Consider the following 26,813-nt stretch of genomic DNA (forward strand, 5'->3'; position numbering starts at 1 on the left):
AGGACTAGGCAGAAAATCAACAAGTGAAGCTTGTTTCTGTCTTGCCTTTTCCCTATAAAACTCAAAATAGCATAACGCTTAAGATTCTACAACAAAGGCTCTTACCATATATGGAGCGAGAAATGCCAGACGCCCAAACTGGATTTAGAAAGGGAAGAGGCACAAGAGATCATATCGCAAACATGTATTGGATAATGGAATGGACCAAGGAATTTCAGAAGAAAATCACCCTGTGCTTTATAGTTTACAGCAAAGCCTTTGACTGTGTAAATCATGAAAAACTATGGAATGCTTTAAAATAAATGGGGGTGCCACAGCATCTGATTGTCCTGATGCGCAACCTATACTCTGGACAAGAGGCTACTGTAAGGACAGAGTATGGAGAAACTGATTGGTTCCCCATCGGAAAGGGTGTGAGACAGGGGTGTATTTTGTCACCCTATTTATTTAATCTATACGCAGAACATATCATATGGAAAGCAGGATTGGACCAAGATGAAGGAGGTGTGAAAATTGGAGGGAGAAATATCAATAATTTAAGATATGCAGATGATACCATACTACTAGCAGAAACCAGTAATGACTTAAAATGAATGCGGATGAAAACTAAAGAGGAAAGCACAAAAGCAGGACTACAGCTAACAATGACAACAGAAGATTTGTGTAACTTAAAGTTGACAATGAGGACATTGTACTTGTCAAGGATTATACCAATACCTTGGCACAGTCATTAACCAAAATGGAGACAATAGTCAAGAAATCAAAAGAAGGCTAGGACTAGGGAGGGCCGCTGTGAGAGAACTAGAAAAGGTCCTCAAATGCAAAGATGATCACTGAACACTAAAGTCAGGATAATTCAGACAATGGTGTTCCCAGTCTCTCTGTATGGATGTGAAAGATGGACAGTGAAAAAAGTGGGTAAGAGAAAAATCAACTTATTTGGAATGTGGTGTTGGAGGAGAGCTTTGCGTATACCATGGAGTGCAAAAAAGACAAATAATTGGGTGTTAGAACAAATTAAACCAGAACTGTCATTAGAAGCTAAAATGATGAAACTGTGGTTATCATACTTTGGACACATAATGAGAAGACATGATTCACTAGAAAAAACCATAATGCTGGGAAAAACAGAAGGGAGTAGAAAAAGAGGAAGGCCAAACAAGAGATGGATTCATTCCATAAAGGAAGCCACAGACCTGAATTTACAAGATCTGAACAGGGTAGTTCACGACAGATGCTCTTGGAGGCCACTGATTCATAGGGTCGCCATAAGTCGTAGTCGACTTGAAGGCACATAACAACAACAACAGTATTACCAGAAGGTCTCCCACCTTGGCACTGACTGAATCTGGATCTGCTTAGGTTCAAGCAAAGTTGCTGCAACAGTTCTTCAGATCATGCTTATGTTAAGGGGGTGGGGGAGGAAGAGCTCAGATATCTTTTGTGGTTGTGCAGAAGATTTTTGGCAGGTTGTCATGCAGGGGTGGGGAAAGCTGCAACTACTGCAGAATGCAGCAGCCAGATTAATAACTGGGGCTGGATGCACCTCTTCTGGCCCAACTGCCCTAGTTGCCTACATATTTCCAAGCCCAACTCCAAGCCCTGGTTTTAATTTATAAAGCCTTACACAGCTTTGGGCTACAATACTTGATAGAACGTGATCTCTCCCAATACATATCTATCCATGCATTAAAATCTTAATAGGAGGCCCTTCTCCACAAGCCACCTCTGAGAGGGGTTTAAGAGAGAGTGCCTTTTCGGTTGTGGCCTCCTGTCTATGGAACATTCTCCCCAGCAAGGTCCAGCTAGTGCCAATCTTTTTATTGCCAGGCTGAAATGTTCCTCTGCTTTCAGGCATTTGATTGGCTGTTTTTACTTATCATTAATTTTTACTTTGTTTTTGGTTAATTTTATATACTGCTGGGTTTTATCTTAATGTTTATGAGATGTATATTTTTAACACTATATGCACATGTTGTTATTTGTATATTGTACATTGATTTATATATTGTATTTTGCATTGCTGTAAGTCACCTAGAGTGTCCGTTAGCTCGGACAGATAGGCAACTAACAAATAAAATTTTATTATTTATTATTATTATTTTATTGTTTGGCTTTACACTATGGATGGTATTCAATGCTAATCGTACTCAGAATAAAGCCATTGAAGTTAACAGACATTACTAACTTTGCTTCGTTAATTTCACTGGATCTTCTCTGAGTAGGACTTAATTGAATACAACCCTATGTATGTTTTATATTTACACCTTGGGCCATTTTTGAGAGAGGCAACTAAGCAATTTAATAATAATCCTGCTTTTATATGGGATGCCTCTCCTCTGTTCCATTTAGTTACTATAGGCACTGTTTAAACCATCTGTGTGGATACAAAGCAGAAGGTATATAGCCTATATATAGGGAGAGGCACTTGGAGGGTTTTGTGCCTCAGGATTCAAAATAAACGACAAGCGGCCTTGAAGATTAGATAACAGCCAGGGAGTAGCGTAGTATCTGTTCGCCAAGCAAATCAGCTGAGAACAGTTGCTTAGAGCCAGGCCATTTTTACGAGCAACAGAATGTAACAACAAGCAACCTAAAAACCTTATAGGAATTAACCTCATAGGAATTAATCCTGTCTACAATTATACCATCAAACAATTAAGATAAAGAACTCATTCTATTTTATTTTATTTTCTCCTTCCTGTTCCTCCTTTTCTACTAAAAATAAATGGATAATTAAGCGGCAAAAGACAAGCTAGCAAGTTAGAAATTAAGTCAGCAATTAAGTTAGCAGCAAGTTAGTAAACTAGCAATAAAATTCTTTTTTGCATAAGCCGCTTTCTACTACCAGCTAAATTACGCCCAAGATTATTCTTAATTATTGCTGCTAAGGATGGTCCTCACGAGGAAAATGCACAAGGATGGGGCTAGCACACAAGATAATGAAAGTAAAATTAAGTTATCAGAGAAATTTTCACAGCCGACAGACCGGCTCTGTAAACAAAATATACAAGGTTTACAAACGAAAACTCTGAAACAACTTAAAATAACCCAGTTTTGCATTCGTAAGAACCCCACACAAGAATCTTCATTTGCCTTATCCCCCCCACGGACTATCCCGGATTTAAAGAATTTAAAAGACCCACAGCGTTTAATTAACTCCGACACAGTTTGTTCAAAGTCTCAACATAGAACTTCCTTTCATACACTTTCGGATTGGTCCCTTGATTCTAAGGTATTACATCAACTTCAGGACCCTCCTTTATCTACCACTCCTAATTTAGCGATCGAGCTAGCACAAGCTGATATGTTATTGCCCAAGGATAACGAGATAATTTCAGTAAATCCAGCGACTCTGAAGAAGAGACTCTCAGCCTCAATGGAATATCTTTCAGAAGACCCAAATCCTGCCCAAGACATCGATCCCTTGGAAACGTTCTCTACAGTTCCTGAAATTCCCTTTCTTTTCTTCCATTTGACATCATTTGCGGATCAATTAGGGATGATAAAAAAATTTCTCACAGAGACAAACAGCTTGTTAAGAACTTTAACAGAGGAATGTTTAAAACCCCCTCTTCTGGCCAACTCCACCTTAACTGGGGATCAACCCCCTTTTAAAGCTACTTCAACAGTGTCAAAAGAAAAAAAGTCTTATAAGCAAAATTCGAAGAAAAGACATTCTAGAAAATAGCAAAAAACAATTAAATCGAAAAATATAAAAAATTGGAAACATCCTAAATATAGGAAAATGAATTTCCATAGACTTTTTAAAGTACTTGAGGAATTACTTGCTATAGAACGATCTAAAGGAATTTCCAACCGGACTGACCTGTTTCAAGAACCAGGAGCATATATTTCCTTACCTCAGGTCCCTATGCGGCAGACAACTCCCCAGGCTCTATTATCAATTCCTGATGTTTCTTTTTCTCCTCATTGACCCTCAGATGGCCTTTCCACTAATGAAAAGTCAGATGTTCATACACATTGGAAATTACGACTTAACTCCAATACCTTAGTCCTGTCTCAAGTACCATATTGTTTTCCTTCTAATCGACACGATAATTGTAACTCGTTCAATGTTAAGACACATATTCATCATTTTTTGCAGACTCAAAATTTACATCTGTTCAATCCAAATGACTTAATTAAAGTGGAAATTCTGTCAAAAGCACAGCTTGGCATGTCAGTCTTACTTACTTTTAAAACTAGTAATGCTGTGACCTTACTTTTGAAGAATAGATATCACTTCAATAATTTGGACATCGGACTACATAGACACTTCATCAACGTAGCTAACCCTTGCCCTTAAAATGTCCTCTATATAATGCTCCCAGACACACGTTTTTATCTCCCTTTATTAACTCTAGAGCTGGGCTTTCCTCTGATGTTTTAATAGCCGACTTGTTGTCAGATAACTATGGAGTAATCACTATGGCTGTAGCCAATTTTGCTCTTGCTGCAAAGCATATTAGAATTCAATATTGCAAAACCTAATTGCATTGAATTTTAAATCGTTTTATCTCATAGGGAAGCCAACAAAATTGTGTACTACATTGTATGGTTTATCTCTATTTTATTTATTTTATGGAAACATGTATGCTATGGCCCATGGCTAAAAGCGAATAAAGTGTTGTTGTTGTTGACTGATATGATCGACATATCTTTGATAACCACCCCTAAATCTCCGTCCTCACTTTCTGAACAAATAATATCAAGTTGTATTAATTCTTTACATCCATCATGCTGAATTACTGAGCTACGGCCACATGAATCCAATAGACCCCCCCTTAATATCTCCTAGTTCCAAAAAGATGCTGCTCAACACTAATACAACTAGACCTATATCCACTGTATTAGGAAAAGGGATACATAACCGTCAAAATAGCTTGCGATTTTCAAATAGCCCTCGTCCACCCCGTTGTATTGTCACGCCGATTCGGGTACCTTTAAAAAAAGAAACACGCCATCTTGAAACTAAACTAAAACATTCGGATTACTCAGTTCTACTTTTTAATGCGAGATCAGTTAACCATAAGATTACAATCATTTATGATCTTATTAAAGATGAACATGCTGATCTTGCATGCATAACTGAAACCTGGTTGGAAGACACAGGGGGTGCTAATCTTAACTCCCTCTGCCCCCCAGGATATTCTGCCTTCCATCAGTCTAGATTAGACAATCGAGGAGGGGGAGTAGCTATTATTCATCACAAAGCTATCTCTTTATCTAGGCTATTACCTCAGCACCACTCTGGTTTTAAATCCCTATGTTTAAAATTCAACCATCAGAATCCTATTGTAATCTTATTAATTTATCGTTCACCTCATTCTTTAATAAACTCTTTATCTGAATTACTTGACTTAATTTCAGGACTGATGCTGGAGTCCTCTAATCTTCTAGTGTTGGGAGATTTAAACATCCATGCAGAATCTTTCTCCCTCGGATCAACAAAAAATTCCATGACTTTGATGTCAACCTTGGGATTCCAACAACTAGTACATACTCCAACTCACACTGCTGGCCACACCCTTGACCTCATCTTCCAGTCAGTTTCGGATACGAACGACTTTCAAATTGAGAACATTGTTATCTCCCCACTGTTTTGGTCTGATCATTATTTGATTCAATTCAAGCTATTATTCACACCTCCCCCACCCAAGACCCCGCCTCCTATCAAATTATATCGCCCCAGAAGAGTATTAGACCAAGCTGCATTTTTATCTAAGCTCAAAAACTACCCTGATGTCCATATGGGAGAACCAATCGACATTCTTACCAACACATGGAATAATAGGTTGACAGAAACAATAGACACAATTGCTCCTCTTCATCCATTGAAAATGGCTAGACCCAAACCTATTCCTTGGTTCTTAAAAGAACTGTTAAACATGAAGCGCTCTTATCGGCGTTTAGAACGTCGTTGGCAAAAGTCAAAGGACCCATTGGATCGAGTTGCTGTCAAAAAATTTGTCAAAACTTATACCTCTGCTAGACATGCAGCCCAAAGATCCTTTTACTCAATGGAAATTGCCTCGGCGAATAATCAACCAAAAGAACTTTACCGCATAGTGAATAATCTCCTGCATCTACCGCAACCTGTTTCGCATACAGTTCATTCTCAGACTCGCTGCCAAGAATTCGCTACATTTTTCGAGACCAAAATTGACCAGATTCGTTCTATTTTAGATCATACTGCCTTGATAGACGGAAATAATACTGCACCTGAAACAAACTGCTCCTGTCTTTTTTCCACCTTTCAATTTGTTTTTTCTGAAGACATCTCCCAATCCTTGAAGGGAATGAACTCTACCACTTGCCCACTTGATCCATGTCCTTCCTGGCTCATAAAAATATCTAGAGCTGAATTAGCTGATTGGCTTAGTGTGATTGTCAACTCTTCCCTCCAACAAGGTTATCTACCTGAATGTCTGAAGGTGGCAATTATTACTCCATTATTAAAAAAAACATCTCTTGATCCTACACTGTTAAACAATTTCCGTCCAGTATCCAATCTGCCTTTTTTGAGCAAAGTCATCGAAAGAGCTGTAGCCACACAAATGCAAACATTTCTAGACTCCACTAGCGGCTTCGATCCCTTTCAATCAGGCTTTAGACGGAATCATGGAACTGAGACAGCTTTAGTCACCTTAATTGACGATCTTTGACTTGAACTAGACAAGGGTAATTTATCCCTGCTGGTTCTATTGGATTTATCAGCTGCCTTTGATACTATCGATCATGACATCCTTTTGGATCGCCTATATCAAATGGGATTTAGAGGTATAGTATTGCAGTGGCTCCGCTCTTTTTTAGAGGGCAGGTCTCAGAGAGTTGCCCTCGGGGATTATTGTTCCACACCCTGGCCTTTACAGTCTGGCATCCCTCAGGGCTCCGTCTTGTCCCCAATGTTATTTAACATTTATCTCAAACCTTTAGGTAAGATTATTCGAGAATTTGGAATCCATTATCATCAATATGCGGACGATACTCAACTCTATTGCTCTTCTCCACCGAATGCAAAAGAAGCTGTTCGTCCCCTTAATCATTGTCTTGTGGCAGTACAGAACTGGATGAACAGAAGTAAACTAAAGTTTAACCCAGAAAAAACAGAGGTCATTCTTATCGGAAAAAGTCCTCCTCAAGAAACAGGCAACTTACCGTCACTAGATGGAGTTCTTCTTCCTTTAAAGACTCAAGTCCGTAGTCTGGGTATAATTTTGGATTCAGCTCTGACTTTAGAACCCCAGATTACGGCCGTTTCCAGAATTGCATTTGCCAAATTAAAACTTGTTCGTCAACTTCGACCGTTCCTGGGAATGTCTGACCTAAGAAAAGTTACCCAAGCACTAGTGACCTCGCGGTTAGATTATTGAAATTCCCTGTACATCGGACTTCCCGCCAAATCGCTTCGACCGCTTAAGCTGGTACAAAGAGCAGCAGCAAGAATGATTACCAGATCCAGCCCGTGGGTCCATACTACGCCCCTTCTCTATCATCTGCATTGGCTCCCCATTGGATTTTGGCACCAGTTTAAAATACTGGTTTTAACATTCAAAGCCCGACATGGATTGGCACCGACATACTTGACTAATCGTCTTTATGAATCTCAGTCTTCTCGCCCTATCAGATCGACCACCGAATCTACTCTTACTGTTCCATCGACGTTTAACCATTCGACATACGGCTATTAGAAATACAACTTTCTCGGTTGTTGCTCCCTCCTTATGGAATCAACTTCCGCCTGAGATACGACTTTCTTCTTCTATCATCGATTTCCGCCCCGGATTAAAACATTTTTATTTTACCAAGCTTTTAACGTTTGAAGGGAAATGTCTTAGAAAATTGTTTAGTAACAATATTTTTAACTTGTACTTTTAATTGTTTAGTTTTATTTGATCCTGTATTGGACTATGTTTTATTGTTCCTCCGCTCTGAATTCTAAATTTTTGAACTAGAGTGGAATATAAATTTGTTAAATAAAATAAATAAATAAATAAATAAATAAATAAATAAATAATTAAATTATGTAAATGTTTCTCAGTAAGGCAGTGATTCTCAAACGGTGCGCCCAGGCACACTGGTGCGCCCCAAGAGGTGGCTAGGTGTGCCTCAAATATTATGAAAGTATATCTTAAAAATGAGAAGAAACCCATTTGTATAGGGTAAGTAATAGTTTTCTATAGTTTAAGTTATTTTTATTCATAGTTTAAAATATATTAATATATTTTTAATTTTGTACACGAAGTACGCCAGAAATTTTTTATATGTTTTACAGTGCACCGCAAACAGTAAGGTGTGTGTTTGTATGATGTAACTGTGTACCAAACAAAGGATTAATTGGGTGGACTGGAACTTAAGAGAGCTGCCTTTAATCAGGTCTGATTTTTTGCCCATTTAGTCCAGGTGAAGGAAAATTTTGGCCTTCCAAATGTTGCTGAACTGCGAGTCCCATCAGCCCCAGCAAGCATGGCCAAGCATGGCCAGGTATGATGGGAGTTCTAGTTCAACAACATCTGGAGGGACAAAGGTTCCCCACACCTGATCTAGTTCAGTGGTCATCAGTATAGAATTGTGCTCACCAGTACCTCCCATAAGCACTGTTCTTCAACCTTGGGTCCCAAGAGATTGTTGGACTACAACTCCCATCAACCCTAGCCAGCTTAGCCAATGGCCAAGGAGGATGGGAGTTGCAGTCCAATAACATCTGGGGCCCCAAGGTTGAAGAACAATCATCATATGGGGCCTGCAAAAGATTGTGCTTTAAAAAGCTTGACTTGCTCATTTCTGCATATCAAGCTGCTCCTTGAATTATGGTTTAAAATCTGTACATGATAGGCAGCATCTTATAATTGATCAATTAATTATGACTCAGAATAAGTCGATTAATAACATAAGTTAGGAGTGCATGTATCCCCTGAAATATCCATGCAAAATCCAAACTACTCTTCCGCTCAGTTCCTGTTCAGGCTCTTCTACATTGAACACACCCAAATTTCATTGGATGCCAGGACTGGCCACCCACTCTCCCATTCATTCTGAACAGAGAACAGGAAGAAATAGCTTATTTCTTTGAGCAAGTGTGGCAATAACTAATGTAAGTGCCTGTTTCTATTTGACAGAGTGGCTGATGGGGGGGCAGGGTTCCCTGACTCTTCTCTTTTAGATGTTGTTACCATTTTGTGTTATGCCATGCCCCTGCAGCAGCCATTTTGTGACTGGCGCCCACATCACTGTCTCAGAATTCCAAATGCACCCACTGGCACAAAAAGGTTGGTAATCCCTGATCTTGCCCATCTCTAACTGGCAGAGGTCTTTCGTATCATCTGTTATTTGATCCTTTTAACTACGTCCCTATCTGAGCAGGGAGGACCTCACATCAGTGGTACATGCTCTGGTAACCTCGCGATTGGATTACTGCAATGCGCTCTACGTAGGGCTGCCTCTGAAGACAGTTCGGAAGCTACAGCTTGTGCAAAACGCGGATGCCAGATTGATAACGAGGACCAAGTGGTCCGAACACATAACACCTCTTCTGGCCCGCTTGCACTGGCTTCCAATTTGCTTCCGAGCCAGATTCAAAGTGCTGGTTTTGACCTATAAAGCCTTATACGGCATGGGACCCCAATACCTGTTGGAACGCCTCTCCCAATATGAATCTGCCCGTACATTGCACTCGACACTGAAGGCCCTCCTCCGAGCTCCGACCCACAGAGAAGCTCGGAGGGTGGTAACAAGAACTAGGGCCTTCTCAGTGGTGGCCCCCAAACTGTGGAACAGTCTCCCCGATGAGGTGCGCTTGGCGCCGACGCTCTGTCTTTTTGGCGCCAGGTTAAAACCTTCCTCTTTTCTAGGGCTTTTAATTTAACTTAATTTAGTTTTAAAGTGTGTTGTAATTGTTTTTAGATCTTTCATTCTCTGTACTTTTGCTGTATGGTATTATTGGATTTTATTGTATATATTTGTATTGCGTGTTGTTCACCGCCCAGAGAGCTATGCTAGTGGGGCGGTATAAAAATTTAATAAAATAAAATAAATAAATAAAATAATACAGATGCCAGGGAATTTAAGCAAGGACCCTTGTGTATGCACAGTATGCATTCTGCCTCTGAACTATGTTCCCTCCCCCAAAAACTATGAAACAAAGCCCTCTGAAAACCTAAAAGAGAAAGATGATGGGAAACGTTTCCACTTAATTCTTTGTTTTCCTTGTTGACATTCAGGTACCAATATAATCAACTTTTAATTCTGCTGAATTCAAAAGTAGCATAATTATGCTTTCTATTAAGTTCCTAACAAGGCTGCAATCCTATGCACACATATAGCTTGATCATATATATGTGTGTAGGTTGAGTAATCGCATTCTGGCCAGTCCAATGAACTTTTTTCCCAAGTGGGTGCAAGATTGTAAAACTCTCTGGGAGTAAATCCTACTAAATTTACATAAGACATGTACAGGCTCGGCCTGCCAACTTTGCACATTTTTTGTACCACCCTGTGAAGTTAAGAGCAGCAGAAGTAAAAAAAATATTCTGGACATGTTTGATTTATTTTTCAATTAAGGTTTAATATTCTTGATTTTGGGTTTACTTCAGTATAGTTTCTGGTTTTGCTGGATGAACACTGTGACCTCCTCCTCCCTCAGAATGTTTCTTAAATCTCTGAATGTAGTGAAACTGTGTGTTCTCTTCTTAATAGTCTTTTGAAAGGTTGCATGGTTCACTTAAAAAACTTTTTAAAGTTCTGCATTGGAGGCTATACAATATTTGACAGCTGATTCCCTTTACATGGTATACAGAACTGTGGTCGACAGATTCTTGTATAGATTAAGACAACTGATTATAAAGCCATTCAAATGTTAAGGGAGGATGTGGGGTTTATTTTTTATTATTATTATTTTTGTTTGTTTTGCTTTGTTCAGGATATGAGTGCTTGTGGGTTTTTCCAGGTTGCTAAGCCTTTCCGAAGCAATATAGGATTGCCCGCTTTTCAATCAGTCCTTGTAGCTGTGCCTATGAGAGTCAACCAATTCACAGGTGGTAATGTTTGTGCTTTGAAAAGCTTGTCATGCTGATTTCTGCATTATCAAGCTGCTCTTTGGACTATGGTTTAAAAATCTGTAGATGACAAGCAGCATATTATAGTTGATCAACTAATAAAGACTCACAAGCAGTTGGTTAATAACATAAATTAGGAGTACATATAGTTGCTTCTCTGTCAGCCTCCATTTGTGGGGAGAAGTGCCACAGGTTGTGTGTGTGAAGCTCCAGTTCTGTAAGCAGAGAGTCCCCAAAGAGGGTGTTTTGGGATGGAGCACCCAGCAGCTTTGGATCGGCTGACCCTACAGGTCTGCAGATCCCCTGAGGGGGCCAAGAATCTCATGCCTGAAGCTTCGTTGTTGTTGTTATGTGCCTTCAAGTCGACTATGACTTATGGTGACCCTATGAATCAGTGACCTCCAAGAGCATCTGTCATGAACCACCCTGTTCAGATCTTGTAAGTTCAGGTCTGTGGCTTCCTTTATGGAATGAATCCATCTCTTGTTTGGCCTTCCTCTTTTTCTACTCCCTTCTGTTTTTCCCAACATTATTGTCTTTTCTAGTGAATCATGTCTTCTCATTATGTGTCCAAAGTATGATAACCTCAGTTTCATCATTTTAGCTTCTAGTGATAGTTCTTGTGTAATTTGTTCTAACACCCAATAATTGGCCTGAAGCTGGTTTAATGAAAAATTGCAAGAAACCGTCTCCCTTCCACACACACCCCTTCTGCCCTGGCTGGCACAAGCGGTAGATCTGCCATGTTGCTCTGCCTCCCCAACCTCACTTAGGATTACTCTGAAATTTTAACTGGGCGATGGTTCTGAGTATGCATGATCAAAACTGAACTACACATGCTGCCCCAGAGTTGGCATGGCTAGCTTTCTTTTTAATTAGCAAGCTCTGCCTTTTACAACAAGGTGATGCTTATTTTCCCCCATAACATTTTATCTGGGGGAGATTCCCTTTCCCTAAGCTACATAGGTTGATAGCCTGTTTCTTCCTTCTCTGCTTGTGGCATATTATGGTCTAAAGACCATAGGTCTTCAAATGATGGTTTGGACAATTTCCCACTCTAGCCTACTGTGGCATTACCACCATTTTTCAAAAAGAAAAAGAGAGAGGGAGGCAGCAGCTAAGGAGGAGCGACCTCCTATACCTATCATAGTTTATTTCTTCATTGATAGAGCATGTGATTTGCACATAAAAGGTCCTTAGCATCTCCAGGCAGGGCTGCAAAAGACTCTGAAAGTCTAGAGAGCTGCTGCCAGTGTGTGCAGATAATGCCATGCTCGATGGACTAATGGTCTGACACACAGTATAAGGCAGTTTCCTAAGTGAAGAGGGAAAGCACCACAACTGCAGTTTTTCTTATCCCTGTGTGACAAGCAGCATGTTCCATTGTAGATTCTGTGTCATGAGTTGAAATTGGGAGGATTTTGTCTTGGGGTCAGAGGCTTGACTTAGAAACCTTCTGGTCTCTGTTCTGCTTCAATCTGCAATACAGTAGAAGAGCCTTGATCTAGCAAGGCAGCTCCATTCTGGCAGAGAAGCCTTCTTCTGCCAGTATCACCTCCAGGTTCAGGAGGAGCTTTGGGCAACCTTCATGCTCTCCTCCTTCAGCGAGCCTATCTCCTCACTGTGGTACAGGCTCTCCAGATGTTGCCAAATGACAATTCCTCTCAACCCTAGCAAGAATGACCAATGGCCAGGGATGAGGGGAGATGGTAATTCAGCAACATCTGGAGGGCCAAAGGTCTCCCATGCCATCTGTAGCAGGTCCTTGGGGTTCTTGTCAGTGGGTCCCTCGCTGTGATATGGCTCTCAGCAAATGCCTGACCATGCTGACCCTTGATGCAGGCCTATCTCTAGCTAGAGAAAGTTTTGGCCATGAAAGAATTCCTCATCCACCCACACATGTGGGAGGAATCTCATAGTTAGGGTTGCTAGGTCAGAAGCATCACAAACTCTGAGATTTCGGGGGCAGGCCCTGGCGATGTTATTAAGCATGATACACAGTTGCTTGGAGCATACCATTCAAACAAACAAAAATCTCTGATTGGAAATTAAGAAAGAAATCTTAGCTAAAAGAGGATGTTCCCAGGTCCAGCTGAAGTGACTGGACCATTCTTTCTCACCTGCTTAGGGAATCCGGGCAGGCAACATTTAATCTAGCCTACTTGCTTCTGGCAAGAAGGGTTCAAGTGCCCTCAGGCCAGGCCAGTTGCCAGAAGGCTATTGTAGAAACAAGGGAACCTGTGTTGTGGAGATGTTAGATGGGAGCACTCAGGAGTAAAGATGGATGTCCCTGAAGGCTGCAATTCTAAACACACTTATTAAGAGAATAAGCCCCATAGAACTCAATAGGACTTACTTCTGAATAGATACAATTAGGATTATGATGTTGGTAAGACTTGACAGATCCTCTGCATACATTACCCTATCAAAGCAGGGTTGGCAACCCCCTGCCTGGAATGTTCTGCCCCTGCCTTTTAATGTGGCTGCTCCAAACATCTTGACCCTACACTGCAGAGAGAGGTTTGAGAAATGAGTAAGATCATTATCTACCTTTTCCTGCCTATCCTATGGGTTGCTATAAACTCACTTTGATAGCCAACCCAATTCCAGTGAGTAATAACTGACAGAGAGAAAATACACATGACTTGGTCTACCTTCACAGGCAGTGGTTTGGGAACAACAGCAACTGCAGCACACTTCCCAGTACTTTATCACTACTGAGCAAGAAAAAACTGTCATGCAACCAACAAGGTGCATCTTCAGTTGATTTAAAGGGGCTGAGCTGAGTGCATGGGATCACTGTTGTTGCTTCTATGGATGTAAGAGAGTGAGGCTAGAGATAAATGAAATACAAATAGAAAAACAAAAACAAAAGACAGTGATTTCCTAAATGCAATACCATACCAACCAGTACAAGATTCTTATGAATAAGGCAGAAAACTCAGCATCCCACAACCAGTCAGGGTTCCTAACCAAAACCCCAAACTAAAAGGATCCTGGCAGCCAGTCAGCCAAGGTCAAAGAAATCCCCATGCAACAAAACCTGACCTGGGGGCTGTAGTTGGTGCAGAATGCTGCACTATGATTGCTGGCACAAGTGAGACCCTGTCATTCAGCACATAATACCTCTGCTCTGAAATCTGCACTAGTTGCCAATTTGCTACCAGGCCAAGTTCAAGGTGTGCTTTCCATGTTATGGGTACCACATTGTACTTGTTTACCACATAGTACTTGTTCTGCTCTTGTAAGAAATCGATCCTTTAGTGTGGCAGCACCTATGCTTTGGAACTCCCTGCCTATTGATATTAGGCAGGGTCTTTAATTGTACTCTTTTCGGCACCTGCTAAAAACATGGTGTAGGCAAGCCTACCCAGGCAGAAGCTATTATGTTTTTTTATCTGTTTTTAACTCATTGTTGGTTTTATTATTTAGAATGTTCTAAATACCTGTCTTTAACTGTTTTTGCCAATAGTTCTATTGTTCTAATTCCTTCTGTAAACTGCGTTGAATTGTTTTACAATAAAGTGGTATATAAATGTAAATAAAATACATAAATAGATTTTGGAGTCACTGTGGCCCTTGGGTCTCTTTCCATTTTTAGGAACAAATGAATTTGCCTTATACAGACTAAGGCCATTTGATACCAACTAGTTTAGTACTGATAACATGGACTAGTATTGGCTCTCCAGGATTCCAGGCAATAGCCTTTTCCAGAAATTAAATTTTGGACCTTTACATGCAAAGCATATGTCCAGCTACAGCCCTTCCCGTTTAAAAAAGTATATTTTAAAATTGTTCTTTTCAATTCACTAATGAATGCACACCATACCTAGGGCAGATCCATACCAAGCATTTAAACAATATTCAACACACATTTGAAGCATTTGAATCCCACCACAGAATCATGGGAACTGTAGTTTGTTAACTGTGATGGGAACTATAACTGTGAGACTGGGGTGACTCACCTGGAGACCTGGGGAGTATCCCCAAAACCCAAATCTCTGGGTAAATACTGGAGACCCGGCACCTCTGTTCATGGTCAGTATGGAAACAAATCTCATTTTAATCCTACAACACATCATATTTTTGTATACATCTCTGACAACTAGAGTCTGTTTCCTTCACAGTTTCATTTCTTTTTCTTTCTTGCTCACATATCTGCATACATTTGTATATGTGCTGGTACCCTGAACACAACTCTGGGGAGGGATTGCTTTAAGAAATGTTAAATGTAGGAGTCCAGTCCCCAACATGAGCCAAGATTTCTCCCCTTTTCCTCAGAAGGCAGTTGTTTCACTCTGTCTTGCAGAACATTTTTTTACTCTCGGTGATGAGGGCCAGCCCAAATGAAGTAAGTACCTTGGTATTTTGGGTTTGTGCCATTTTTGTCTCCATTAAAGTTTATATCAGCCAGAAATTATTAACGTGGTTTGGTCACATTTGCTATTCCACAGGCCACAGTCAGTGGTGCAGTAGATGATGAGACTTAGGATGTCCAGCTCCTGAGCAAATGACAGATGCTGTACCTATATTGTCTACTTTAACAATTACAAGGCTGAAAGGTGTTGGGAGTAAAACACATGTTATAAGTGACCTGAACTGGGGTGTTGTTGTTGTTGTTGGATTTTCTCATCTAAAGTGTTTGTTGTTTTTGCAGGCTTTACTCCTCTCCTTCCTCCCTTCTCCTCCAGTCTTTGCTCAGTTAGCTAGTAATGGCTCCCTGAGTACAGACCCTGTAGCGCTTCAGCATGTATGGCATTTATCTCTTTGTAGTTGTTAGGTCCAAACCCAACCACGAGCTGTCCACAACCTTACTCACCTCTCGTTCACCCCAGGAAGAGTGCGGAGTGGCCTTTCCCCCACTGCCAGAGGCCAGGAAAACATGACACAGATACCTTTGTAAAGGGGTCCCAATCCGTCCAGCAAGATGCTTTCCAGAGATGGGAACCCCGTTTATTGAAAGAGTCCAGATTATATACCCTCATTGAGGTTACAGAATAGGGGAGTAAAACATCATAAAACATAAAGAACACTACATGGCAGTATAGAGGTCAGGAGAGGGGAAGGGGCAAGAGGAGGAGGCGAGAAATATGCCAGGGACATGTCACCCCCTTTTGAGATCAGTCTTGCATACTATACAACCTTGAGATAAGAACTGGTGTCAGGATGCCTGAAAACAACTAACAAGGAACATCAAAACAAACAGACAAAAGACAGAGATCCCAAGCTCGTACAGAATACATTATTGTGGGGCAAAGGCTTTCATCCTTTGACATGTCTCTGCTAAGGCTCAATAAACAATGGAGGTGTGGATCCTGTTTGTAGATTGAACCACTTTCTTCCTGTAGGGTTATCTGGGAAAGTTAGGTTAGGGGCAAATAAACCGAGATCACTTTTATTTCTACTATAGTCCATTTTCACTCAACATAGTACTAACAATTTCTTCTTTATTTTTTCAACCACCAGTTTTAAGAGACTAGTAATTTCTGCACTCTGATGCAATATAAATCCATACAACCTCTTAACAGAAAGGAGATGGCCAAGAACAGCTTTCCTCATCGCAGCAGTACCAAGTGAAACCACATCTGCCTAACCTCTTCCCTGAAACCACGAGAGGGATCCTTCATCCACAGATAACGTGCTGCATGATTTGGGGTGACCTGCCTGCCCTTTGCCTCTCCTGCTTTCAATCCTGGTAGAATCAAACTACTAAACCACTCAAGCTACAACTCAGCTAGAGGCCCCTATAATTCTAATATGGACTACACCAGACAAGCACTCCCTAAAAGGCCTTTAAAAGACCTAGTACTGTTTTTTATTTCTATTTTTCATGTTTTGCTTCGCTGTTCCTAATACAACCAACCAAACACTTCTGTGCCATAGAGTTAAGGTTCGGTTCTAAGAGATAGGAGGGAAAACAGAGTGGTAAACTTCCGGTAAAAACTGATTGCTGCCACCGGTTTCACCTGTCCTGGTAGATTTACAATACAGTATACAAAACTCAAGATAGACTGAGAGCCTTGCTGTAGACTTTAACATCTCTATAATGAACCCCCTGTATACTTTTTCTGCCTTGAAAGCTAGGTTGGACAAATTCAAATACTAGACGTGAAGCGCCAGTAAGGGCTGCGATGGAGGTGCGCGCTTACTACACTTTGTTCTTCTCTAGCTCTATGGGTTCCATGTCTCGCCTGTAGGATTACCGCCTTTCTCTGCAGCCGTTCCTTCTTTTTTTTCCGTCACAGCGGGTGGGACAGCGCAACCCAATCAGTGCCAACGTGAGAGTGAGCCGGAGCCTAACAGTGAGAATGGATTTTAATTGTAGACTCCCACATGCCGCCTAACTTCCGGGTTACTTTTGAAAACTAGAAATGCAAGCTTTTCACATTTTGTGTGTGTAAAAATCTACGTCTGCGAGCGCTGGCTTTGAACTCTGGGAGTGGATCTGGTGAGGGAAATTAGATTGCTTTTTACTTTAGCCTAGGGAGATATTTTGTAGTGGGGTGTTTTGGTGTGTGTGTGTGTGTGTGTGTGTGTGTGTGTGTGTGTGTGTGGAGGAGAATGTTTGACTGAAAATCCAAACCAACCTCAGCCCCACTTCTAACCTGCACGATGAACAGTGGACTACACTGCAGGATTGTCATAGGCTACTTAACTTTCCATCACAATCTTCCCAACCTGCAATATGGTAGTGGTGGTATTATTATTCTAGTGTCTTTGTACTCAAGGCGACGCAGAACAGTTTGAAATCAAAATGTCATAAAATAACATTAAAAATATAATTGGACTGCAGTAGTGTTGGCATAACTGCACTCTACATTGAAAGCATGTTGAAAGTACCCCCCCCAAGAGTCCTGGGAACTGTAGTTTACCCCTCACAGAGCTACAATTCCCAGCTCTATTAAGGCTGCATTCCAAGATACACTTATCTGGGAGTGAGTCCCATTAAACCCAATGGAACTTACTTCTGACTACACAAGTATTGGACTGCAGCCTAACAAACTACAGTTCCCAGGACTTGGGGGGGGGACAATGTCTTTTCAATGTGTGTTTTAAAAACACACATGTTTACAGACTAAAAACAAACAATCTTACTTGTCGCACGAAATAAGTTAGAAAGAAAGTGAACTCCTGTGTTATATTTATTTATTTTTGCTGCTTAATCACGCCAGAGCTAAAATCCTGGGTTTCTCCATTGTTTTCTATGGACGATTCTCATTTAGAAGGGGGCGGGGGACAGTATGTGAAGGAACTAGGAAGTTTCATCTCCGCACTATAAATTTCTGTTTCTCTACATTTTTGTTATCTCTGTGATTCTCAGCGACCGTCTTGTTCCTCCGTCGAGGCTGGCTGCCTTTTATGGGAAGGCCTACACTCCTTTCCCCTCGGGGCCTGTCTTTTTCTCACCCTGAGGCGCTCCTTCCATCGAGGAAAACAGGCTTTCCCCCCTTTTGAGTGGCGCAGCTAAGGAGGCTCGCGGGGAGCCTCGGCTGGGTTTGTGCGTGCGGCAGCAATGAGTCTGGCAGAGCCGCTCGACGTGAAGGCGGGATTGCAGCCCCGGCCTTTGAGCGACCCTGTCTTGGGTATGCTGAGTATGATAGTAGGCTTGGGCTGGGCTGGCTGTCAGTGTTCCTTCCAAAATCCACAAAGAGCCTTGTGGGCACTTTGAAGACTGAGGCTGCAATGCAATACATGTCTACTCAGAAGTAAGCTCCATTGGGTTCGTTGGGACTTACTTCCAGGTAAGTGTGTATTGGATTGCAACCCGTAGGGTGGTATCCAACGCTAGTCCTACTCAGAGTAGACCCTTTGAAGTTAATGGACATGGCAAACGTGAGTTAATTCATTTCAGTGGATCTACTTTAAGTAGGACTTAGCAGGATGCAAGTCTTAACAAATTGTATTTTTTGTTGTTGTTTAGAAGATTTATAAGCCACTTGATCAAAGAGGTGGCCAAGCAGTGTACAAATATTGGAGCACAAATTTTCCCAGACTACAGTCCCATTTCATTGGATGTCATGAAAGTTTATGCCATAATAAAATGGCTAAAGCTGCAATCCAATACATGTGTACTCAGAAGTAAGCTCAATTGGGTTCAGTGAGACTTACTCTCAGGTAAGTGTGTATTGGATTGCAGCCTTAGTCTTCTTGAAGATGTCACCATGAAGTCCTTTGTTGATTTTGTTGCAATAGATTTAACACTGCCATCTGGGTTCTGGGTGGAAGGTTTCTAACAGGTATTAAAAATGGGGGAGGAGTGTTGAATTTTTAGACTGGAAAAGATTAAGGGGTGAGCTCCCTCCTCCAGGACAAATGTGGAAAATCAAGCTGTAATTATTATGTACTGTATGTGTGTTTGTATAGGCCACCCAGTAACAGTGTTGTCTGAGATGGGTGTCTTACAGTATAAAATAGTTTTAGTAGGAATTTTCCCTTTCTCTGCTCTTTAGTGTACCACTGGTGGTGTTGTTGTTTTTAGTATACATTTTATTTAACTTATCTTGTATGCTTATTGGTTGGGTTTTTAAATAGTGTGTGCTTAGTTGTACAGTAGGGCCCCGCTTTACAGCGCTTCGCTTTACAGCATTCCGCTAATACAGCGGTTGTGAATTGTAGAAAGGCCCTGCTTTACAGCGCTTGTTCCGCTCTTACGGTGGTTTTTTGCCGCCAGGCGCCATTTTGGTCAATTGAAGTCAATGGGATCCGCTTTACAGCAGTTTTCGCTTTACAGTGGGGGTCCGGAACGTAACCCGCTGTAAGAGCGGGGCCCTACTGTATTCCCTTTTTGTATACCACCACTTTCAAACCTCTAGATAAAGGATGAATAAGAAATATTTAAGTAAATAACATGCAATATTTAAAGTACAGTGTCATAAAACAACTGAAGCATAAACGTTTCTAGCATAACTAATAATGTGCCGTACAAAACTGTCATCAGATTCTTAAAAAGCTTAGAAGAATCAAAACTTCATTTGGTGCTGAAATGAAGAAGGTGCTGTTAGATTTTAATTTAATTAAAACTAAAGTTAAAACCTATCATGGCCTAGATTAAATTTAGCTGCATCTGCATCCTTCTCATTTTTCATTTTGCACAGCCCAGTTTGATATGGGACTTCCAGCCTGCAGTGTGATCATGTCCAGTTGTTTCTTATGCATCATCTGGTTCTAGTCTTTCAGTTGATATAATTAGTTGAATGTAAACTGCCTTATGTCAAAGAATTGGTCCCTCTTCCTCAGTATTGTCTACTTACACTGACTGGTAGTGATTCTCTAGGTTTCAACCAGGAGTCTTTCCCAGCCCTACCTGAAGATGTCAGTGGTTGAACCTGGGACCTTTTGCATGCAAAACCCTAATTAATTCCCATAAGAGACAGAAAGTGACTTCTAGCTCAAACTCTTACAGTAATGTTCTCCCCTGTGTGCATCCAAGTTCGATCCATTGGGACTACATGTAAGGTATCTAAGGAGCTAACACAGGCCTATTGCTTTCTCAAAATAATTTGCTCATAGCTCCTTAGATGTCATTCCACAAAATGACTGTTGCTATCATTTCTTGGATGCTGACAAAATTATATCATAGTTGAAGTGTGTGTTGATGTTTCAATATCAGTTCAAATTTCCAATGACTTGCTAAACAGAATTGCATTTTTCAATTAGAAGATGGCACCTTTGCTTGTGATTTGTGAGCATGAAGGCAGCGGAGGGGCTAGGGAATTCTCTGAAACTTTTTTCCTAACGTGGTAAAAGGTGCAATGCAAGTACAGATCCAACCTGTTCTCATAAGAGTTTTGATGGCCTATCCAAAAGGCCTATCTAGTTCATCATACCCCCTGTAATAAAGAGTTGTCCATATTCATGATGGTGACACTTTTGTGCAGGATGTCCTGCTTTTTTTAAAGATCGGGATTGACTAGGAGTTTGTGTTGGTTGGAATAAATAAGGACCTGTTACTGTAACACAATGGTAAAGAGCCCATAGGCTCAAAAAGCTACAAATTGTTTCCTATTTGAGCAGTCATGGACTGAATATTTAGTAACTCTGCATTATTCTGCATTGCAAACATTTCCAGCATCGCTGGGCTTTTATATTGGGGATTGGAAAATTTAATTAATTACATCTTGTAGTTTCAATAATTTTTTGTAGTTTTAGGGGGCTACACATGTGACAGTTTTTATAAACTTGTTGTCTTTTCAGATTCTAATGCTAATTCTCCTGATGAAGGATTGATAGAAGACTTCACTGTTATAGATAAGAAAGCTGTGGAACAACTAACAGAAGGGCTGATTTCACATTATGTACCTGATCTACAGCGGTCAAAACTAGCCTTAAAAGAGCTAACGTATGTAACAAAACACGTTTCTTTTTCTCTCTTATTCAGATCCTAAATAGACTACCTGTGAAAAGAATGAGTCTACTTTATTTGACTCCTCTGTTTTAAAGATCACCAGAAAAACCATTTGTGCACTTAATCATCAGCATAGATCTACACATAAACCATCATATCACACTTTCCGCTTCTCCAAATCAAACTCAGCCCTGCCTATGGAACTGAGTGACGTGACATGCTTGAGAGAGCTGCTGTGTCTTTGCTGGCAGACAGCATTTATTTTTCATCAGATTCTGTATTTCTAAATGTGATTGGATTGTAAACTATTGTGTTCTTCTTTCAGACAGAACCAAGAAGTACTACTAGAAACTCTACAGCAAGAAATCTCAAAGTTTAAAGAATGTAATTCTGTTCTTTATATAAATGAACTGGTAAGTGTGTTTTGTCAGATACTTGTTTATTTTTCTTCTGTTTTAAAGGCCATGCGTTTAGTTTCTATTTTGTGCAAAAATACTGCAAATTGCATATTTTGAGACAATCTATGCTAAGTGAGAAGCCCTAAATACAGTATAACCAGCTTGATTCTTTTACAGGGGAAATTTAACATCTCATTCTGACGTTTTATAGTTTGCATATTTGTATTCACAATTACCTCTCTTTCTGTGCATGCTTAACATGGGAGTGATCCCCATTGGACACTGCGGGATCTATTTTTGAGTAAACATACATAAATGAGGCTGCAAGTGAGTCTTGTTTGCCCCTTACCAGCTTGATCCTGTGCAGGATTAGGCATGCCTAAGCCAACTGAAATTGACTCTGCAGGCATTTCAGGGAAAGACATTCTTGGGCCATGCTAGAAGTAGCTCAGAAAGATTATCCAACTGGGCTTCAGGAAGATATCTAAATGTACTAGCAAAAACAGTGATATATATGAACGTTGCATGGACTTTAACAGCAGCTCTTGATGTTCTCTGACCTTTCAAAATTCATGGAAGAATATTGGCTCCCATTGTTAGCACAACCTAGCATCATGGCAATAATCTTACAGCCCAATTATTATGCATGTTTACTTGGAAATAACTCTCACAGAGGCAGTGGAACTTAACTTCCAAGTATGTGTGCATAATATTACAACTTCACACTCATTTCAGTATTTTCAGGCAGTCATTTGAGTTGCTATTTTTGAAGTTACACATCCATCTTAGATGGACAAATATATTAAATTCCACTGAACTGAGTTCTCATTTCTATTTGTTTTTAAGTTTTCAGAAGCGAAGTACTATCACAATAAGTTGGTAAACATTAGGAAAGAGATGATGATGCTACATGAGAAAACATCAAAGTTGAAAGTGAGTTTTGTTTCATTTATGCTAGCAAAAGTTTAACATCATGTGCTGTTTATTTCTTTGTTCTTAGTTTCGATCTGGAAGACCTCTGATTTTCATGCTCTGCTTTTGTTATATTTCCATTGCAAACTGCCATCGTCAGTATTTTCTCGTGTTAGAAGTAAGTTGGGATCACTCTGAACTTCACTTGACTCTCTTCATAGTACAAAAAGCTTGTGTACAACAAAATCCCTTGTAACAATTAAGCTACGAGTGAGGAGAATTCATAAAGCTACATGAGAGTAGCTATTGTAATATTACAATATCACAGTCTTTATTACTATGCTTGGGCTGTAGTCATCTGCACTCTTGGTAAATGCACATGATATCAAGCTGCATGTCTTAACTTTAGAACTCTAGTGATTTAAGGTGACAGCCCTATGCATGCCTACCTGGAAGTAAACACCACTGAACAAAGCGGAACTTACTTACAAATAAACATTCTGCTGCATGCAAGTTATCTGGGGATGCTACACAAGGATGTATTTCTTTTTTCTTCTCCCTGCTTTAGCATTAAAGTAAGCGTGTGAAACTAAACAGCCAGTCTAAATATTGGCTGCTTATTCATGCCATTTGAATCGCTGTATCGATGGCCTTTTCTTTGTGGAGCCAAAGAGATTTGGTCTGGAAGGGAGTGGAGAGACAGAGACATAATGTGACGTCTTGGCACTTGCAAACTATCTCCACTATTTTTTCTTACCATTTTCTTACCATACTGTGGGACTTCTTGTTTTTGTGTTTAAAGCTACACACAGTTGCTTGTCTTTCTGTTTTATTTCAGTTGTTTTTCAATAAAGTTTTTCCAAAAAAAATTGCTGTATGGATAGGAGTATGTGTGTACTATTGTCTGTATGATATATCTGTACACACACACATTCAGAATACGTTAATCACTTGTTTAGAATTATTTGGAGTGTTCATGTGCATTGCCCAGAATTGTTCCCTTGATTAGACCAACATCACTCCTTGTAATAACAAGCTTAGGTGGTGAAGTGCTGACAGGAAAAGAGGCAAAACAGGGCTCCTGGAAAGCTGGGGTGGGGACTCTGAGCTTGCAGAAGGACAAAATGTCATCTTATGGGGCATCTCTCTCCCCCTCCCCATCAGTCCAATGAGGTCTGAGCATGCTGAGTATCCATGAAATGTTGCGTGTCAGTTGGAAAAGAAAAATGGCAAAGTGGTGATGGTGGGGAAAGGGTGGACTACTTGGAGGGAATGGCTGGCTAGAACAGAAGCACTCTTTTCAGGAGAGAAGATGCACTGCAACATTTTGTGGCAGATCCCACTTGTTATATTAAGGGACGGGGAACCCAAAAAGCTTTCTGAGGGAACCCTGGAGTAAATAACAGCAGGATATTGTTGCTACTATGCTGCCAAATATAATTTTGTGGTTTCGGGAAAGTAACATGATTTCTGGCTTTTCATTTCAGAAAAGAGCTCTTAAACTCCAGCAGAAAAGGCAGAAGGAAGAACTGGAACGTGAACAGCAACGGGAGAAAGAGCTTGAAAGAGAGAAACGGTTAACTGCCAGACCAGCTAAAAGAACATGAGAGCCGAGCATGTATTGGCTTGTCAAACTAATTATAGCATTCTCTGGACTTGCTGGGAAGGCCATGTTGCACCTCATGATTCTGATGTTCTTACTTGCCAAGAAGTCTATTAGCACAGTATTAATATTTCCAGATTGCTATTACCTAATCAGGAAGGCAGTTAGGAACAGACAGCTTACCATTGCAGCAGCTCAAGATGCCTTTTTGGTTAATGCTATGCAGCTTAATACTGCTGGGTCAGATTTTTTCTTTTTCACAAATGGATGGTCTAGGTTGGTGCACACTTGTCCAAGTTCGAATGTTTCCTTGATAGCAGACCTCTACTTCGTTAACTATATTGTAGACTTAAACTTTCAGTCTTGTTGAAACTTCTTGGTTGTCGTCACTGATTCTCGCTTTCCTGTTGTCATGTATAAAATACGCATTGCCGCTGGAGACAGCCAGTGACTATGGATGAGAAGTCTATATGGGCAACCTTGTCCATTTAATTTTAACATGATATGTAGACAACCTGTCAGAATATGTAGCCAAAGTTTTCTTCACTTCTTCAGCAGTATGTTATGTACTTAGCAAACATACAAAATGTGGATGATGTACATCAGGGTTCTTTGGCCCTTCAGATCTTACAGGACTACAATTCCCATTAGCCCTAATCAGCATGGCTAATAGTCAAGGTTGATGGGAATTGTAGTTCAGCAACATCGGGGGGGGGCAAATGTTCCCCAGCCCTGATATAGATGCAACTTTAAACACCCATGTACACATATCTCAGAACCTCTGGAAGGTTCTTGTAGATTGTGCCTGTTAGTTCTAGCTTTCATAGTGATGCTCCATAACAAGTGATTTTAGAATAATTTGTCAATATGTGCAGCAGTGACATCTTATAAATATGCATGACAAAAGAATAAGATGACATTATCGGACCAGTTTGAAAGCTAGTGGAAGATAATAGATCAGCTCCATGGTCTCTGTTTTTATTGCTTTGCTTTAATTAAAAAATGTTTTTAATGTCCATATTGCTGTGTACTCAACCACTCAAATTAGGAAAACAGCCAAAATGGCTCTCTATTTAAAGTCCAGTCTATTTTAGTTACAGCATATCTTGGGGTCAAAAGGGTTATCTGTAACAAAGGCTGGTAAAAAAAAAACATATATAAACATTGTGCTTTCCTTTTAAAAGGAACAGAATGTGACTCTGTACTTCTCAGCCAGCAAAAACAACAGATAGGTGCTGTTGCTTCTGCTTATTTCTAAAAGATATATATGAAATAAAGTGCACATTTTTTTTAGAATGGTATAGTTACTGTTAAAATACCTCATTTGTAGTCAAATATAATTGAAGTTGGATTATATCTAAATAGTTTAATTAAAATATAATGGAAAAATAAAGAGACGCAATAAAGGGAAAAATAAAGAGAAATAATTCAATGATTTCTTTGCCTTGTCCTAATATTGTGCTCTCTAATATAGTGCTTCCCCCTCCATTTAAGGAGAAGGGTATTTTCCGTCCTCCCTAGTCTTATGTGACTGTAGCAGTGAACAAGAGAAGTTTAATTACACTTATGAAATATTGGTGAATTTTCAAAGAGTCTGACGGGAAACGTCTGGGAACATATGCTAGAGTGATCACAGGTAGTACTTTTCTTTCACATCTAGGGATTACTTGCCTGCAGAGGTACCTAATCAGCAGATACTAGTCTTCTATTAAAGTTGCAGTCCATTTATTTATGTCTTGTCCTTTGTAAAACCAGTGTGGCTGCCAACAATTAAAATTCTGTTTTAAAAAAGTGCAATTAGGCAGATCAAATTTTGTATTAGAAATTAAAGGTTAATTTAAAGAAAAAAATAAAAGTTGACTCTTTCAAGGCCTATACCACATAAAATAAGTGTATTGTAGGTTAGTCTCTGGGTTTATTATTGATTTTTATTTGTATTCTTAAAAAAAGTTGTTTAAAAATTTATCTCAAAATTATTACTTGTCCAATAACTATAACAATGTAGTGTGTGTGTTATATGACTGCTTCGTTTCTCTACAGCAGTGGTTCCCAAACTTTTATTCCCATAGACCAACATTGCTGAGGGTCTTGGCAGACCACTTAATGATTTTTCTGCCTGTTGTAACAATTCTAAGGTGCTGTGCTAGATGCTGCACAATTTTTAATTAATTTATTTATTAGTTGCCCATCTGGCTGGTTGTCCAGCCACTCTGGGCGACATACAGAATAAAAACATACAAATACATTAAAACATTAAAATCTCAACAGTATAAAAAACCTAACCCACCCCAAAAGCCTGTCTGAAGAGCCAGGTCTTCAAGGCCCGGGCGGAAGCTCATCAGCAGGGGCGTGATGGAGATCGTTTGGGAGGGAATTCCACGGAGTGGGAGCCATAATAGAAAAAGCCCTCTCCCTAGTCCTCACCAGTCTAGCTGTTTTAACTGCTGGGATAGAGAGGAGGCCTTTTGAGGCTGATCTTGTTGCGCGGCATCCTTGAT

At 40.2% G+C, this 26,813-nt stretch overlaps 1 protein-coding gene across 2 annotated transcripts; it reads left to right on the forward strand.

Moving 5' to 3' along the window:
- The first annotated feature begins 18,337 nt into the window (after window positions 1–18,337).
- BLOC1S6 (biogenesis of lysosomal organelles complex 1 subunit 6) lies at window positions 18,338–26,315 on the forward strand. 2 transcript variants are annotated; one of them, XM_061595631.1, is made up of 5 exons: window positions 18,338–18,640; window positions 21,252–21,396; window positions 21,728–21,815; window positions 22,801–22,890; window positions 24,200–26,315. In XM_061595631.1, exons 1-5 carry the CDS (start codon window positions 18,571–18,573, stop codon window positions 24,317–24,319), a joined length of 513 nt encoding a protein of 170 aa, XP_061451615.1. In that variant the 5' UTR covers window positions 18,338–18,570; the 3' UTR covers window positions 24,320–26,315. The 2 variants fall into 2 exon arrangements, with proteins under 2 accessions (XP_061451615.1, XP_061451616.1); XM_061595632.1 differs by lacking the exon at window positions 22,801–22,890 and adding an exon at window positions 22,647–22,733 and having other exon boundaries at window positions 18,343–18,640.
- The last annotated feature ends 498 nt before the right edge of the window (window positions 26,316–26,813 follow it).

This window comes from Rhineura floridana, chromosome 14, assembly GCF_030035675.1.
Source record: "Rhineura floridana isolate rRhiFlo1 chromosome 14, rRhiFlo1.hap2, whole genome shotgun sequence".
Lineage (NCBI taxonomy): Eukaryota > Metazoa > Chordata > Lepidosauria > Squamata > Rhineuridae > Rhineura > Rhineura floridana.

Excerpts from the sequence above, each read along its gene's own strand:
- BLOC1S6 (XM_061595631.1), top strand. The coding sequence starts at position 18,571 with ATGAGTCTGGCAGAGCCGCTCGACGTGAAGGCGGGATTGCAGCCCCGG. Across the intron at positions 21,397-21,727 it reads CTAGCCTTAAAAGAGCTAAC|ACAGAACCAAGAAGTACTAC; the intron begins GTATGTAACAAA and ends TTCTTCTTTCAG. Across the intron at positions 22,891-24,199 it reads AGTATTTTCTCGTGTTAGAA|AAAAGAGCTCTTAAACTCCA; the intron begins GTAAGTTGGGAT and ends TTTTCATTTCAG.